Genomic DNA, 19,725 nt, shown 5'->3' on the forward strand with positions numbered 1-19,725 from the left:
AACCATTACGCCTATGGAATGTCCTCACAAATCACATAAACATGGCTGTGTGTGTGTGTGTGTGTCATTATATACTTTACACCAGTGAACACTTACAGCCTGCAGCTCAAGTGAAGCTGATGGTTTGCGACACACAACCTGTAGTGTTTGCATCGGAAGCAGCCCAGTGTGTGTGTGTGATGACCGGAAGTGACGTAACACGTGTACTGTCCGTGATGTCAGAGTTCGGCGCGGAGGAGAGTGACGCGAGTGCGTGATGACGTCGCGCGGAGATGATGATGAATGAGAAGATGATGATGATGACAGACAGAAGGAGAGAGAGACAGATGTGAGAGAACGCGACGCGTTGATGGAGTAACTGATGCAGATGACGGAGGAGCGCTGAGGGATTGTTGATATCCAGCATCAGTGTGTGTGTGTGTGTGTGTGTTGATGATATCGTCTCTTCTCCAGCATGAGGAGCGTTGAGCGTCAGCGCGCGAGCGGAGCGGCTCGATTCTCGGCGCACTGAAACACACTCGAGAGAACCGCGATCAAGCCAGCAGAAACACACAGGAGGAGATCCGGCAAGATGGGGTATGTGTCCCTGATCCACTGCTTCACTACAGCTCTGCCTCAGTGTGTGTGTGTGTGTGTGTGTGTGTGTGTGTGTGTGTGTGTGAAGCTCGTTCCTGCCGCCAAATCATAATCATGACACACTGAGCCATATTATTGAGACGGCAAGTCAAAATGATGACACTGGTCATTGAAATAATATACATTATTTAAACTTCACATATTTTTGGCTTTTCATCTCATAATTATGACTTGGGATGTCATAATTATTACTTATTTTGTCATAATTATGATTTACCGTAGCATGATTGTGTTTTCTAATGTGGCAGAAATGGGTTAGATGTTTACGGTCGGATCTTTGAGAGATTAATACCGCGGTAATACCGTGATGTGGATCCTGAAGGAGTTTGTGATCATCTCATTGGTTCAGCTGAAGGGTTTGAGCGTGTAGTTAGTAGAAGTCATCGAGTTTCTTATAATTTCAACTTTGTATGTAATAATTATGACACAAAATTTGAAATGACTCATAATTATAACAAAGCGTTGGGAATAATCATAAATTATGGCATAAAAAGTCTAAATTAAATGTCATAATTATAACAAAAATGTGAAAATGATTGTCATTTATAACAAAAAGTTGGAAATGACTGTCGAAATTATGACATCACAAGTCGTAAAATTGACCAACCTTGGCTAGTAAATTTTTATTTTACTTGTCAGATTTTTTTTTTTTTAACAAGGAATGCAAGAACAATGCAAATGAAAAAAGTCTACATAAATATAATATAAATATACATTTCAAATATAAATTTAAAACACTATTATAAAAGTCAACTAAACAGTCTGTAATAAAATAAGAACAAATAATCAAACTACTAGCAATAGCACAAATGAACACAACAGAACAAAGATGCAAATTAGATTACATACAGAAATAAAGTCATCAGATGTAAAATGACTGCATAGTCTTCTCTGGATATATTAATTCCTGATGTGATTCAGTGAGAGAGAGAGAGTGAGTGAGTGTGTGAGTGAGTGAGTGAGTGAGTGAGTGAGTGTGTGTGTGTGTGTGTGTGTGTGTGAGTGAGTGAGTGTGAGTGTGTGTGTGTGTATGTGTCTGTGTGTGTGTGTGTGTGTGTGTGTGTGTGTGTGTGAGAGAGAGAGAGAGAGAGAGAGTGTGTGTATGAGAGAGAGTGTGTGTGTGACAGAGAGAGAGAGTGTGTGTGTCTGCGAGTGTGTGTGTGTGCGCGTGAGAGTGTGTGTGTGAGTGTGTGTGAGTGTGTGTGTGTGAGTCTGTGTGTGTGTGTGTGTGTGACATAACTCGAATTTATGACTCGAATAAAATGTTGATCAAAGAAAGTCAAAATTTACTGTCATAATTTTGTCATAGTCGAAATTCTGACATAAATTCATAATCATGGAATAAAAAATTGGAATCCTGACATATAAAGTCTACATTACGACTCTTTATGTCACATATGACTGAGTATAACAGAGAATTATGAGCTCAATATCTCAGATCCTGCTTCACAGAAGATGAAAATGATTTGCACACACACACACACACACACACACACACACACACACACACACTCATATGCAGCGTGCCGGTGTTTTATGATGTTGGGTTGTCGAAACGGCAAGTGTGCTGATTGGCTCAGGCCCAGATGATGTCATCGCTCCCTGTGATGATGTCACTGTGTAGTCACGGAAGCTGTGATTGGCTTCAGTTGTTGCTTTACTTGATGATTGTAAGTTTGAGCTTCGACAGAGAATGTCTAATAAGAATGTCTGAATAGTCTGTAACCATTTGCCTTTTTTAACTTGTCTACTTGTGCGTTTTTGTGTTTATGTGATGTGTGGCACCTGTGCAAAACTAATTTCCTAAAGGATAAATAAACTAAACTGAACTAAGGGGAGAACTTCCGCTCTCAGTGAACATCCGGCTTCTGAACTGGCTGCAGTTCCACTCTGGCTCCACATGAGGGCGCTCACAGGACGAGTGCAGTTCCTTCTGGCTCCACATGAGGGCGCTCACAGGACGAGTGCAGTTCCGCTCTGGCTCCACATGAGGGCGCTCACAGGACGAGTGCAGTTCCACTCTGGCTCCACATGAGGGCGCTCACAGGACGAGTGCAGTTCCACTCTGGCTCCACATGAGGGCGCTCACAGGACATGTGCAGTTCCGCTCTGGCTCCACATGAGGGCGCTCACAGGACGAGTGCAGTTCCACTCTGGCTCCACATGAGGGCGCTCACAGGACGAGTGCAGTTCCGCTCTGGCTCCACATGAGGGCGCTCACAGGACGAGTGCAGTTCCGCTCTGGCTCCACATGAGGGCGCTCACAGGACGTGTGCAGTTCCGCTCTGGCTCCACATGAGGGCGCTCACAGGACGTGTGCAGTTCCGCTCTGGCTCCACATGAGGGCGCTCACAGGACGTGTGCAGTTCCGCTCTGGCTCCACATGAGGGCGCTCACAGGACGAGGGCAGTTCCACTCTGGCTCCACATGAGGGCGCTCACAGGACGAGTGCAGTTCCACTCTGGCTCCTCATGAGGGCGCTCACAGGACGAGTGCAGAATGAATGGAGGTCTATGGCGCTATACCCCTCAAAATCCACTTTTCTCAGGATATAATGTTTTGTCTAGTAATTTGAATGTTGTATTTGAAAGGAGATGCAAAGAAATTACACACTGCTGGGTGTTAGATGTTTTAGAGTCACTTATTTGCTTTAAAAAGTCTTTTAAAATGTCAATGACGTCATACACATCGTACGACCAGAGATACTGCTTTACGGCAATCCTTCAGTCACTTTGGTGCTTTCAGCTCTACACTTTCTTTTCTCTCGAGGTATCGACAACACAGCTGACACAGGTAAACACACAACACAGCTGACACAGGGAAACACACAACACAGCTGACACAGGTAAACACACAACACAGCTGACACAGGTAAACACACAACACAGCTGACACAGGGAAACACACAACACAGCTGACACAGGCAAACACACAACACAGCTGACACAGGGAAACACACAACACAGCTGACACAGGTAAACACACAACACAGCCGACACAGGCAAACACACAACACAGCTGACACAGGGAAACACACAACACAGCTGACACTGGTAAACACACAACACAGCTGACACAGGTAAACACACAACACAGCCGACACAGGCAAACACACAACACAGCTGACACAGGGAAACACACAACACAGCTGACACAGGGAAACACACAACACAGCTGACACAGGTAAACACACAACACAGCCGACACAGGCAAACACACAACACAGCTGACACAGGGAAACACACAACACAGCTGACACTGGTAAACACACAACACAGCTGACACAGGGAAACACACAACACAGCTGACACTGGTAAACACACAACACAGCCGACACAGGTAAACACACGACACAGCTGACACTGGTAAACACACAACACAGCTGACACAGGGAAACACACAACACAGCCGACACAGGTAAACACAACACAGCTGACACAGGTAAACACACAACACAGCTGACACAGGCAAACACACAACACAGCTGACACAGGGAAACACACAACACAGCTGACACAGGAAAACACACAACACAGCTGACATAGGGAAACACACAACACAGCTGACACAGGGAAACACAACACAGCTGACACAGGTAAACACACAACACAGCTGACACAGGTAAACACACAACACAGCTGACACAGGTAAACACAACACAGCTGACACAGGGAAACACACGACAGCTGACACAGGTAAACACACAACACAGCTGACACAGGGAAACACACAACACAGCTGACACAGGTAAACAACACAGCTGACACAGGTAAACACACAACACAGCTGACACAGGGAAACAACACAGCTGACACAGGTAAACACGACACAGCTGACACAGGTAAACACACAACACAGCTGACACAGGTAAACAACACAGCTGACACAGGCAAACACACAACACAGCTGACACAGGGAAACACACAACACAGCTGACACAGGAAAACACACAACACAGCCGACACAGGGAAACACATGACACAGCTGACACAGGGAAACACAACACAGCTGACACAGGTAAACACACAACACAGCTGACACAGGTAAACACACAACACAGCTGACACAGGGAAACACAACACAGCTGACACAGGCAAACACACAACACAGCTGACACCTGCAAACACACAACACAGCTGACACAGGCAAACACACAACACAGCTGACACCTGCAAACACACAACACAGCTGACACAGGCAAACACACAACACAGCTGACACCTGCAAACACACAACACAGCTGACACAGGGAAACACAACACAGCTGACACAGGGAAACACACAACACAGCTGACACCTGCAAACACACAACACAGCTGACACAGGCAAACACACAACACAGCTGACACCTGCAAACACACAACACAGCTGACACAGGGAAACACACCACAGCTGACACAGGGAAACACAACACAGCTGACACAGGCAAACACACAACACAGCTGACACCTGCAAACACACAACACAGCTGACACAGGCAAACACACAACACAGCTGACACCTGCAAACACACAACACAGCTGACACAGGGAAACACAACACAGCTGACACAGGGAAACACACGACACAGCTGACACAGGTAAACACACGACACAGCTGACACAGGTAAACACACAACACAGCTGACACAGGTAAACAACACAGCTGACACAGGTAAACAACACAGCTGACACAGGTAAACAACACAGCTGACACAGGCAAACACACAACACAGCTGACAGGCAAACACACAACACAGCTGACACAGGCAAACACACAACACAGCTGACACAGGGAAACACACAACACAGCTGACACAGGGAAACACACAACACAGCCGACACAGGGAAACACACAACACAGCTGACACAGGTAAACAACACAGCTGACACAGGAAAACACACAACACAGCCGACACAGGGAAACACATGACACAGCTGACACAGGGAAACACGACACAGCTGACACAGGGAAACACAACACAGCTGACACAGGTAAACACACAACACAGCTGACACAGGTAAACACACAACACAGCTGACACAGGGAAACACAACACAGCTGACACAGGGAAACACACGACACAGCTGACACAGGTAAACACACGACACAGCTGACACAGGTAAACACACAACACAGCTGACACAGGTAAACAACACAGCTGACACAGGTAAACACACAACACAGCTGACACAGGTAAACAACACAGCTGACACAGGTAAACAACACAGCTGACACAGGCAAACACACAACACAGCTGACACAGGCAAACACACAACACAGCTGACACAGGCAAACACACAACACAGCTGACACAGGGAAACACACAACACAGCTGACACAGGGAAACACACAACACAGCCGACACAGGGAAACACACAACACAGCTGACACAGGTAAACAACACAGCTGACATAGGGAAACACACAACACCGCTGACACAGGGAAACACACAACACCGCTGACAAAGGCAAACACACAACACCGCTGACACAGGCAAACACACAACACAGCTGACACAGGGAAACACACAACACAGCCGACACAGGGAAACACACGACACAGCCGACACAGGGAAACACACGACACAGCCGACACAGGGAAACACACAACACAGCTGACACAGGTAAACAACACAGGTAAACACACAACACAGCTGACACAGGCAAACACACAACCACACACAACACAGCTGACACAGGTAAACACACAACACAGCTGACACAGGTAAACACACAACACAGCTGACACAGGTAAACAACACAGCTGACATAGGGAAACACACAACACCGCTGACACAGGGAAACACACAACACCGCTGACAAAGGCAAACACACAACACAGCTGACACAGGCAAACACACAACACAGCCGACACAGGGAAACACACGACACAGCCGACACAGGGAAACACACAACACAGCTGACACAGGTAAACAACACAGCTGACACAGGTAAACACACAACACAGCTGACACAGGCAAACACACAACACCGCTGACACAGGCAAACACACAACACAGCTGACACAGGAAAACAACACAGCTGACACAGGTAAACACACAACACAGCTGACACAGGTAAACACACAGCACAGCTGACACAGGTAAACACACAACACAGCTGACAGGCAAACACACAACACAGCTGATACAGGGAAACACACAACACAGCTGACACAGGTAAACACAACACAGCTGACAGGCAAACACACAACACAGCTGACACAGGGAAACACACAACACAGCTGACACAGGTAAACACACAACACAGCTGACACGGGGAAACACAACACAGCTGACACAGGGAAACACACAACACAACTGACACAGGGAAACACACAACACAGCTGAACACACAACACAGCTGACACAGGTAAACACAGCTGACACAGGGAAACACAACACAGCTGACACAGGGAAACACACAACACAGCTGACACAGGGAAACACAACACAGCCGACACAGGTAAACACACAACACAGCTGACACAGGGAAACACACAACACAGCTGACACAGGGAAACACACAACACAGCTGACACAGGGAAACACAACACAGCCGACACAGGTAAACACACGACACAGCTGACACAGGGAAACACACAACACAGCTGACACAGGTAAACACACGACACAGCTGACACAGGGAAACACACAACACAGCTGACACAGGCAAACACACGACACAGCTGACACAGGGAAACACACAACACAGCTGACACAGGTAAACACACAACACAGCTGACACAGGGAAACACAACACAGCCGACACAGGTAAACACACGACACAGCTGACACAGGTAAACACACAACACAGCTGACACAGGTAAACACAACACAGCTGACACAGGGAAACACACAACACAGCTGACACAGGGAAACACAACACAGCTGACACAGGGAAACACAACACAGCTGACACAGGGAAACACACAACACAGCTGACACAGGGAAACGCAACACAGCCGACACAGGGAAACACACAACACAGCTGACACTGGTAAACACACAACACAGCTGACACAGGGAAACACACAACACAGCTGACACAGGGAAACACAACACAGCTGACACAGGGAAACACACAACACAGCTGACACAGGGAAACGCAACACAGCCGACACAGGTAAACACACAACACAGCTGACACAAGGAAACACACAACACAGCTGACACAGGGAAACACACGACACAGCTGACACAGGGAAACACAACACAGCTGACACAGGGAAACACAACACAGCTGACACAGGTAAACACACAACACAGCTGACACAGGGAAACACAACACAGCTGACACAGGGAAACACACAACACAGCTGACACAGGGAAACACACAACACAGCCGACACAGGGAAACACACAACACAGCTGACACAGGTAAACACACAACACAGCTGACACAGGTAAACACACAACACAGCTGACAAAGGGAAACACAACACAGCTGACACAGGGAAACACACAACACAGTTGACACAGGAAAACACACAACACAGCTGACAGGTAAACACACAACACAGCTGACACAGGTAAACACACAACACAGCTGACACAGGGAAACAGGGAAACACACAACACAGCTGACACAGGGAAACACAACACAGCTGACACAGGGAAACACACAACACAGCTGACACAGGTAAACACACAACACAGCTGACACAGGGAAACACAACACAGCTGACACAGGGAAACACACAACACAGCTGACACTGGTAAACACACAACACAGCCGACACAGGTAAACACACAACACAGCCGACACAGGCAAACACACAACACAGCTGACACAGGTAAACACACAACACAGCTGACACAGGTAAACACACAACACAGCTGACACAGGTAAACACACAACACAGCTGACACAGGTAAACACACAACACAGCTGACACAGGGAAACACACAACACAGCTGACACAGGGAAACACACAACACAGCTGACACAGGTAAACACACAACACAGCTGACAGGGAAACACAACACAGTTGACACAGGGAAACACACAACACGGCTGACACAGGTAAACACACAACACAGCTGACACAGGCAAACACACAACACAGCTGACACAGGGAAACACACAACACAGCTGACACAGGGAAACACACAACACAGCTGACACAGGGAAACACACAACACAGCTGACACAGGTAAACACACAACACAGCTGACACAGGGAAACACAACACAGCTGACACAGGGAAACACACAACACAGCTGACACAGGGAAACACACAACACAGCTGACACAGGTAAACACACAACACAGCTGACACAGGCAAACACACAACACAGCTGACACAGGTAAACACACAACACAGCTGACACAGGCAAACACACAACACAGCTGACACAGGTAAACACACCACACAGCTGACACAGGTAAACACACAACACAGCTGACACAGGTAAACACACAACACAGCTGACACAGGGAAACACAACACAGCTGACACAGGGAAACACACAACACAGCTGACACAGGTAAACACACAACACAGCTGACACAGGTAAACACACAACACAGCTGACACAGGCAAACACACAACACAGCTGACACAGGTAAACACACAACACAGCTGACACAGGCAAACACACAACACAGCTGACACAGGTAAACACACCACACAGCTGACACAGGTAAACACACAACACAGCTGACACAGGGAAACACAACACAGCTGACACAGGGAAACACACAACACAGCTGACACAGGTAAACACACGCGCTAGAAGAGTTTTTGTTTTGTTGTTTTAAAAGACCACGCCGAAAATACACACACACACACACACGGTGCCATCAAGCGGTTTCTCTGGTCGTAGTCAGTCCTTCACTGACCAATCAGCGTTCATTAGCAGAATGCTAGCGTGTTATGGGCAACAACAACTCAACCTGTAAGAAATCGAAAGGACATAAGTACTCGTTCATTCAACTTTCGACCTATAACCCATGTTGAACTCGCAAAACCTACAATCAAATCTGAGATTTCTCAACGGCAATCGTGTGAAAGAGACACATTTAGCCGTCTAGCCCCATCTCCCATTCACTCTGCACTCGCCCGCGATCGCCCCCAGTGGAGCTCTGGTGGAACTACAACCAACATTCGGTACAATAGGACTCAATAGGGAGCCAGGCTCTCCGTAGACGGGCTCTGGTGTCGATGACATTCGTGTGTTCATGTTCTCTGATGGTCACATGACATGCAGGTCACAAGATGATAATAATAATAATAATAGTGCTCAGAATTGTGTTTGTGTGTGTGCAGTGATTTTGTGTGTGTGTGTGTGTGTGTGTGTGCAGTGATTGTGTGTGTGCAGTGTTTGTGTGTGTGTGCAGTGTTTGTGTTTGTGTGTGTGTGCGTGTGCAGTGATTGTGTGTGTGTGTGTGTGTGTGTGTGTGTGTGTGCCGGCATGTGATTGGTTGGATTATGACTGCACTGTGAGCAGATGGACCGGCTCACCCTTGGCCTGTGTGTGTGAGAGTGTGTTCATTAACACAGTGTGTGTGTGAGTGTGTGTGTGTGTTTGTGAGAGAGAGTGAGTGTGTGTGTGTGTGTGTGTGTTAGAACAGCTGATGTCACAGCCTCATCAGCCAGTTTGATTTTTATCTCTGTGTTTGAACAATGGCTCTGTGTGTTGCAGTCAAAGCCATTGACAATAGTGTGATAAGAGCTGATTTCCTCTAGACCAAACACACACACACACACACACACACACACACACACACACTCTCATACACACACACACTCTCACACACACACACACACACACACTCACACACACACTCTCTCTCACACACATACACACACACACACACTCTCTCACACACATACACACACACACACTGGGTATCAATTCAGATGTTCCAATTCGATTTCGATTCCCGATTCGACTCAATCAGTCTAGATTTAATACAAATCCTATATTTATAATAAAAAAAGAACAGTGACATAAGTTTACAAGTGGTTAATCAATAAAAAGAAATTAAGATCTACAAACCTGTATATTAAACTCTGTTTATTTAAGGGTACAGTAACACAGAACCAACTCTAGATTTCAAATGCATACAATGAATATTTTCCTCATCACAGATACTCTAATAAACATCGCTAGAGGTCATGTGACTTTAACATGTTCACTCCCAGATGATGTTTGATGAGATTAATTAGAGTGTGTGCTGTTAAATAAGAGTGTGAGACACTGGAGACTCGATCCGTCTGACCCACATTCAGCACACACACACACACACAGATCAGTGTGAGGAACTGGAATAAAGCACAGGGACTCAGATAAGATGTTCTGTAGGAGCAGGAACAGGGAAGCTCGCTTTGCATGCTGGGATTTGCGTTCGGCTCGAGCCGATGATGATGATCTGCCAGATGAACTGATGATAAACTCATCCACACACTCATCCATCCACACACACACACACACTCATCCATCCACACACACACACACACACACACACACAGATTGACTCGAGTCCTGGACTAAAGCGACGTGTTAATAGTCATTCTCCATAGAAAATCCTTCATAATCCAGGACGAGTCCTAATCTGACTGTGGATGGGCTTCTGAACTGATGGAGGATTGTGGGTAACTGTGTTTCCCATCATGCACTTGTGTGTGTGTGTGTTTGCAGAGAGCAGCCGATCTTCAGCACCAGAGCTCACGTCTTCCAGATCGACCCCAACACGAAGAAGAACTGGGTTCCCACCAGCAAACACGCCGTCACCGTCTCGTACTTCTACGACAGCACACGCAACGTCTACCGCATCATCAGCCTGGACGGGTCAAAGGTCAGACCGACTCCCATCGCTCCTGCTGCGATCTGACATTCATAAAGTCATGTGACTACAGTAACATATTTTTGTTCAGTTGCATCTATTTGTTGCGATTGCTAATTTATTTGTTCTTTTTAATCACTGAGTGTTTATTTAATAATGAATGAAGACTATATTAGTTCTGCTAGTTGTTCTTCTATGGTGTTTTTAAACCACAGGCAAACGCTCCTTGTGTGAGTGTTCTTTAGCCTGATGATTTCTGTTACTGATATTCAGCCACTATTACATGTTCTGCAATAAGACTATAGGCCCTATCGCAATTGACTTTGTACAGCGACGCATGTGTCATTCCTATTTTGCTCCGGACGCACAGCGGCCTCTTCCCTCCACAGACGCACGCCGGTAAACTAGAGAACGAACTTGCGCTCCCGGGGGCGGTTCAGCGAAAAGAGGAGGCGTGTTCCGGCGCAAACGTTCCCTGGTGCTATTTTGCAGTTTCAGAAAACATTTCCTCCACTGACCAGGAGAAACCTCGTCTAAAGTCAGTGGCGCGTTGCTCATGTTATTCAGATGCTATTTTAAGAGCACATGCTTGGCCATATTCAGTGTAGCGTGTGCACAACACACACACACTTTGCTTCTCTCATCTACACACAGACGCAACAGTTTTCATTTTTAGAAAACCATACATTATTACAAGGAACAATATTACCACACGAGGGAAATCATTGTGGTGTCCATGAAGATGTGGAAATATAGGCATAAATCTAGCTTACACATTTACCCAAATTATCATACGCCTGTTTAACCGAAGCTAATCTGGGTGTGTTTCTCCATCCCCAATGTCACTTCTCTGTGTTTTACGGCCCTGACGAGAACGTCGGTCTCCTCGGCTGTGAACCGCTCCTGGCAAATCCGCCGTTATAATAGCAATCCGCCATGGAACAAGCGCGCCTGCTCTTAAAGGGAATGTGAGATGTCGCTCTGATTGGTTTATTTCACGTTACGCCCAAACCACACCTATGAGTAATGAAGCGACTTCAGACCAACACATTTTAGATTTGCGTCGGAGAGTCATTTATCCCGCCGGTGTAATAGCAACAGCGCCCGAGACCCGGCCACAAAGTTACTTGCGTTTCATATCGTTACAATAGGGCCCGAGATGTGAATGATATCCAAAAAAAATTTGTTTTACCTTATTGGAATCGAAATTAGGAATCGATAAAAAGAATCAAAATCGGAATTGCTAAAACTCAAACGATACCCGACAGTAGTGGTGTGAAATCCTGTTGGAATCTCATTTCTTTAAATCCATTTCAGTCTCAGATCGGGTTTATGTCACTTTCTCGCGCGATAAAAGGCTCTTTTCCATGTTAATCGAGTGTTTGTCGTAACCAGCCGCACCGGTTTCTATTTTTCTGCGACATCGCGCTGGAACAACAAACACAAAGTGTGGCGATGATGATCTCAGGCACTGTTTATGTGCTTTATTTAATGTTAAAAGCGTGTCATGTGACTCTGAACATCATTTAGTGCTCTAGCTTTGTAGCTGTAAAAGCAACAATGGATAATTCACCTCAGGTCTTCAAATTAAACAAATGGAAACAAGAACGTTCAAACTGTGAACAAACAAGTGTATTCTTTGACACAGATTGTTTTAGTAACTCACCCTATGCATTTTTAATAATGTTTAAATGGTGTAACATGTGTATTTGATTCTGTAGCACTTATCCATTTTCTTGCGAGTGCCATCAACATTACTCTCTTACTCTCTGTGCCCACACGCTGTTCTGATTGGCTGACTCCGCCCACACGCTGTTCTGATTGGCTGACTCCGCCCATACGCTGTTCTGATTGGCTGTGGGTTTTGATTGATTTTGATGCATCTCGCAGTCGTGTCGCATCTAGTGTGGACAGACAAATTATTTGTCACTGGAATCTTATCGCATCGCGTCTGGTTACAGGGTTTCCGCGGGGTCTTAAAAAGTCTAAAATTCTGAACTTTAAATTGAAGGCCTTAAAAAGTCTTAAAAATGACCAGATTTTCATCCTAGGTCTTAAATTTCATTTAGTCAGGTCTAAAAAAGTGTTTACCCTCGTTCATTTCCAGAAACGCTGGCCGCAGAAAGTTATTACAAAGTAGCAAAAAAGTTTTGAGTTGTAGCCGACGCAGCGGAGCCCTGGAGCAGGGGTCTCCAACACGCCGCTCGCGAGCTCCAGCCGCTCGTGGCTTGATATGAGCTAGCTCGCCAGAGGCCGTTCACATAGCGCGTCTTTTGCGCGCTCAAGTTTGTTCAACAAGCAAGCGCTCTCATAATTACCAGGCGCAACGAGATGAAAAAAATCTAAACTTTTCAGAATGCCGCAAATGCACCGCAGGTCATGTGACAGGAACCAACCAATCACCCCTTTCCATAACAACATTGAAAGCTCAGTCAACATGAAGGATGGGGGTGCACCCAAACACTACTAATAAATATAAGCTAATGTGTAAATGTCAGTAATTTATCTTTTTTGTCTCATTCTTTTTATAAAAAAATATTTAAAGGCTGAAATATGAGGTTTATCTTTGTATAAAACCTTTTTGGTCAAAACTTTATTTGAACTTGTATGTTAGTAGATAACATGTTGCAAGACACTCTTTTAAAATCTGGCCATCATTTTTAATGGTATTTTAATGTTTACGTAAACAAAATGTGCATTTTGATGCTAATCAATTTATTTGCTGTTTTTCGACATAAAACTTATTGAATTGACTTCATTCTGTAGTATTAGTACTTTTTGACCAGGATTCTGTGATAATCGTGATAATTTTGGTCACTTTAATCATCTCATCATTTCCTCTCAAGTTATGATCAACTGTGATCAACTAAAATCAACAATAATTGTGTTTTTACAGTATAATATGCAGAAGTACAATTTTCTATTAAAAAATATCTACCTCTCCCTCTCTCTCTCACACACACATCAGATAATCCTAGATGGATAGAAAGATAGATACTCTAATGATCCCGAGGTAACTATCTATCTAACTTGGATAATGCGTCGTGTAGGTCTTAAATTTCAATCTTTATGTTCTTAAAATGTCTTAAAAAGGTCTTAAATTTGACTTACTGAAACCTGCAGAAACCCTGGGTTAGGACACAGTATAATGGATACGTGTTGAGTTCTGAGACCGGCTGGTGTGTGTGTGTTGTGTTTACAGGCCATCATTAACAGCACCATCACCCCGAACATGACCTTCACCAAGACCTCGCACAAGTTCGGGCAGTGGGCGGACAGCCGGGCCAACACCGTCTACGGCCTGGGCTTCTCCTCCGAGGCGCTGCTCAGCAAAGTGCGCTCTACACACTCTCAAGATACGCATTTACACATCTTAACACATTCAATCTTAAATCACAAGAACTGTTTGTTTACCTGATGCTGATTTTCAGCTGATGCGTGACTTAAACTTCACTGAACATCATCTGTAGCTCCTCCCATCCAATATTGGTAGCTCCTCCCATCCAATATATGTAGCCCCTCTGATCCATTATCTGTAGCTCCTCCCATCCATTATCTGTAGCTCTTCCCATCGAATATCTGTAGCTCCTCCCATCCAATTTCTGTAGCTCCTCCCATCTATTGTAGCTCTTCCCATCCATTATCTGTAGCTCTTCCCATCCATTATCTGTAGCTCCTCCCATCCAATTTATGTAGCTCCTCCCATCCAATATCTGTAGCTCCTCCCATCCATTATCTTGTAGCTCCTCCCATCCATTATCTTGTAGCTCCTCCCATCCATTATCTGTAGTCCCTCCCATACATTATCTGTAGCTCCTCCCATCCATTATCTTGTAGCTCCTCCCATCCATTATCTGTAGCTCCTCCCATGCAATATCTGTAGCTCCTCCCATCCATTATCTTGTAGCTCCTCCCATCCATTATCTGTAGTCCCTCCCATACATTATCTGTAGCTCCTCCCATCCAATATCTGTAGCTCCTCCCATCATTATCTGTAGCTCCTCCCATCCAATATCTTTAGCTCCTCCCATCCATTATCTGTAGCTCCTCCCATCCAATAGCTTTAGCTCCTCCCATCCAATATCTGAAGCCCCTCCCATCCAATATCTGTAGCTCCTCCCATCCAATATATGTCGCCCCTCCCATCCAATATCTGTAGCTCCTCCCATCCAATATATGTAGCTCCTCCCATCCAATATCTGTAGCTCCTCCCATCCAATATCTGTAGCTCCCTGAAAAGAGATCAAACTTCAGTCTGTCGCTCTAAAGCGTTCAAGATTAACCACAGTTTAAGTTGGACATTATAGATGTATATATGACTCCAGAAGTGTGTGAATCAGACGGAACGGGGAAGTGTGTGTATATATGATTCCAGAAGTGTGTGAATCAGACGGAACGGGGAAGTGTGTGTATATATGACTCCAGAAGTGTGTGAATCAGACGGAACGGGGAAGTGTGTGCATATATGATTCCAGAAGTGTGTGAATCAGATGTAACAAATGAATCAGTGTGTGTGTGTGTGTGTGTGTGTGTGTGTGTGTGTGTGTGTGTGTGTGTGTGTGTCTGACGCTGTTCTCCGTCTGTCTGTAGTTTGCTGAGAAGTTTGCAGAGTTCAAAGAAGCCGCGCGATTAGCGAAAGAGAAATCTCAGGAGAAGATGGAGTTGACCAGCTCACCCTCACAGGTATAACCCAAACCATCAACCTATGTGTGTGTGTGTGTATGTGTGTGTGTGTGTTTCTACTTCAATCTATTGACATCCTCAATCACATTGTCTCTCAAGCGCAAACCTGTGTCGTGCTTCCCGCGCTTCAAGGTAAGGAGCAAACGCTCATGAGTGTCAGAACACCCGTTAGCAACTCCGACCCGTGACCCAGATCAAGCGTCCAGAACCAGTCCGTCCCAGTCCTCCCTCCCATCCCAACACCAGTCCTTCAACACACTCCTCTATTCCCGACAGCAGATCCTCTGTGATTAATGTGCTCTTGATTATCATGAGATGTTGTCATTTCTCTCACAATGTCGTTCACGAGCAGATCCGGGGCGCATCGAAGGTAAGACTGAGGCAGACGACCCTGAACTTTCACCCCTGATATTATCATCAGCTCAACTCTATTCATCCAATGTCAGATTTGTGTCGTAAGATATGTGAGTTTCTTTGATGTCATTAACCGATCGGTCTGTGCAGCGCCGGTTCAAGTCGAACAAGCCTAAAGACTTCACTTGTTTCATTACTGGATGAATCAGCGTTTTTGAACAAATATCTTGAATGAATGATTCAATGACTCACTCATATAGACTTCACTTGTTTCATTACTGGATGAATCAGCGTTTTTGAACAAATATCTTGAATGAATGATTCAATGACTCACTCATAAAGACTTCACTTGTTTCATTACTGGATGAATCAGCGTTTTTGAACAAATATCTTGAATGAATGATTCAATGACTCACTCATATAGACCTCACTTGTTTCATTATTGGATGAATCAGCGTTTTTGAACAAATCTCCTGAATAAATGATTCAATGACTCACTCATATAGACCTCACTTGTTTCATTACTGGATGAATCAGCGTTTTTGAACAAATATCTTGAATGAATGATTCAATGACTCACTCATAAAGACTTCACTTGTTTCATTACTGGATGAATCAGCGTTTTTGAACAAATATCTTGAATGAATGATTCAATGACTCACTCATATAGACCTCACTTGTTTCATTATTGGATGAATCAGCGTTTTTGAACAAATATCTTGAATGAATGATTCAATGACTCACTCATAAAGACTTCACTTGTTTCATTACTGGATGAATCAGCGTTTTTGAACAAATATCTTGAATGAATGATTCAATGACTCACTCATATAGACCTCACTTGTTTCATTATTGGATGAATCAGCGTTTTTGAACAAATATCTTGAATGAATGATTCAATGACTCACTCATAAAGACTTCACTTGTTTCATTACTGGATGAATCAGCGTTTTTGAACAAATATCTTGAATGAATGATTCAATGACTCACTCATATAGACCTCACTTGTTTCATTATTGGATGAATCAGCGTTTTTGAACAAATATCTTGAATGAATGATTCAATGACTCACTCATATAGACCTCACTTGTTTCATTACTGGATGAATCAGCGTTTTTGAACAAATATCTTGAATGAATGATTCAATGACTCACTCATATAGACCTCACTTGTTTCATTATTGGATGAATCAGCGTTTTTGAACAAATATCTTGAATGAATGATTCAATGACTCACTCATAAAGACTTCACTTGTTTCATTACTGGATGAATCAGCGTTTTTGAACAAATATCTTGAATGAATGATTCAATGACTCACTCATATATACTTCACTTGTTTCATTACTGGATGAATCAGTGTTTTTGAACGAATCTCTTGAATAAATGATTCAATGACTCACTCATATATACTTCACTTGTTTCATTACTGGATGAATCAGTGTTTTTGAACAAATATCTTGAATTAATGATGTGAGTGTGTAAGCAGCAGTGATGTCAGAATGATGTGTAATGTGTGTTTGTGACTGTGTTTTGTGTTTCTGACTGTGTTGTGTGTTTCTGACTGTGTTGTGTGTGTTTCTGACTGTGTTTTGTGTGTTTGTGACTGTGTTTTGTGTTTCTGACTGTGTTGTGTGTTTCTGACTGTGTTGTGTGTGTTTCTGACTGTGTTTTGTGTGTTTGTGACTGTGTTGTGTGTTTCTGACTGTGTTGTGTGTGTTTCTGACTGTTTTGTGTGTTTGTGACTGGTTTGTGTGTTTGTGACTGTGTTGTGTGTTTCTGACTGTGTTGTGTGTGTTTCTGACTGGTTTGTGTGTTTGTGACTGGTTTGTGTGTTTGTGACTGGTTTGTGTGTTTCTGACTGTGTTGTGTGTGTTTGTGACTGTGTTTTGTGTTTCTGACTGTGTTGTGTGTGTTTCTGACTGTGTTTTGTGTGTTTGTGACTGTGTTGTGTGTTTCTGACTGTGTTGTGTGTGTTTCTGACTGTTTTGTGTGTTTGTGACTGGTTTGTGTGTTTGTGACTGTGTTGTGTGTTTCTGACTGTGTTGTGTGTGTTTCTGACTGGTTTGTGTGTTTGTGACTGGTTTGTGTGTTTGTGACTGGTTTGTGTGTTTCTGACTGTGTTGTGTGTGTTTGTGACTGTGTTTTGTGTTTCTGACTGTGTTGTGTGTGTTTCTGACTGTGTTTTGTGTGTTTGTGACTGTGTTGTGTGTTTCTGACTGTGTTGTGTGTGTTTCTGACTGTTTTGTGTGTTTGTGACTGGTTTGTGTGTTTGTGACTGTGTTGTGTGTTTCTGACTGTGTTGTGTGTGTTTCTGACTGGTTTGTGTGTTTGTGACTGGTTTGTGTGTTTGTGACTGGTTTGTGTGTTTCTGACTGTGTTGTGTGTGTTTGTGACTGGTTTGTGTGTTTCTGACTGTGTTGTGTGTGTTTCTGACTGTGTTTTGTGTGTTTGTGACTGTGTTGTGTGTTTCTGACTGTGTTGTGTGTGTTTCTGACTGTTTTGTGTGTTTGTGACTGGTTTGTGTGTTTCTGACTGTGTTGTGTGTGTTTCTGACTGTGTTGTGTGTGTTTGTGACTGGTTTGTGTGTTTCTGACTGTGTTGTGTGTGTTTCTGACTGTGTTTTGTGTGTTTGTGACTGTGTTGTGTGTTTCTGACTGTGTTGTGTGTGTTTCTGACTGTTTTGTGTGTTTGTGACTGGTTTGTGTGTTTCTGACTGTGTTGTGTGTGTTTCTGACTGTGTTTTGTGTGTTTGTGACTGTGTTGTGTGTGTTTGTGACTGGTTTGTGTGTTTGTGACTGTGTTGTGTGTTTCTGACTGTTTTGTGTGTTTGTTGTCAGGAATCGGCGCCGGGAGATCTTCAGTCTCCTGTGACTCCAGAGAGCATCAACGGGACAGACGAGAGAGTGACGCCTGACGCCGAGAGCCGAGCTCACACACCGAGCTCACACACACCGGGCTCACACACACCGGGCTCACACACACACAGCTCACACACAGCCGAGCTCAACGCCGTGCCGTTCCCGCACAGGTCAGCTGATCCTTCATCTGTGTGTGTCGATTAATGTGTTAATATTTGATGCTCCGCCGCCTCCCGGACAACATTACATTAAACACTGTGTTACACACACGTTAAATATGGATGAAAACACACTTAAATCATCACCCATGAGAAGCACTTCTGGCCGATCGCCGTCTCTGACACACGCACAGAGTGAGTGAGTGAGTGTGTGTGTGAGTTAGTGAGTGTGTGTGTGAGTTAGTGAGTGAGTGAGTGTGTGAG

At 44.6% G+C, this 19,725-nt stretch overlaps 1 protein-coding gene across 2 annotated transcripts in view; it reads left to right on the plus strand.

Annotated features, from left to right (window-relative positions):
- homer1 (homer scaffold protein 1) overlaps nucleotides 1-19,725 on the plus strand; it is a 53,637-nt gene that overhangs the window by 19,728 nt on the left and 14,184 nt on the right. The window contains exons 1-7 of one of the 2 annotated variants that reach the window (XM_079846857.1): nucleotides 98-576; nucleotides 11,264-11,420; nucleotides 14,611-14,742; nucleotides 15,999-16,091; nucleotides 16,191-16,223; nucleotides 16,444-16,461; nucleotides 19,283-19,473. In XM_079846857.1, the coding sequence (XP_079702983.1) occupies nucleotides 572-576; nucleotides 11,264-11,420; nucleotides 14,611-14,742; nucleotides 15,999-16,091; nucleotides 16,191-16,223; nucleotides 16,444-16,461; nucleotides 19,283-19,473 (629 nt within the window). In that variant the 5' untranslated portion in view covers nucleotides 98-571. Of the gene's footprint in view, nucleotides 1-97; nucleotides 577-11,263; nucleotides 11,421-14,610; nucleotides 14,743-15,998; nucleotides 16,092-16,190; nucleotides 16,224-16,443; nucleotides 16,462-19,282; nucleotides 19,474-19,725 lie in introns of those variants that run through there. The other variant, XM_079846858.1, reaches the window with a different exon arrangement.

This window comes from Squalius cephalus (assembly GCF_949319135.1).
Source record: "Squalius cephalus genome assembly, chromosome: 17".
Lineage (NCBI taxonomy): Eukaryota > Metazoa > Chordata > Actinopteri > Cypriniformes > Leuciscidae > Squalius > Squalius cephalus.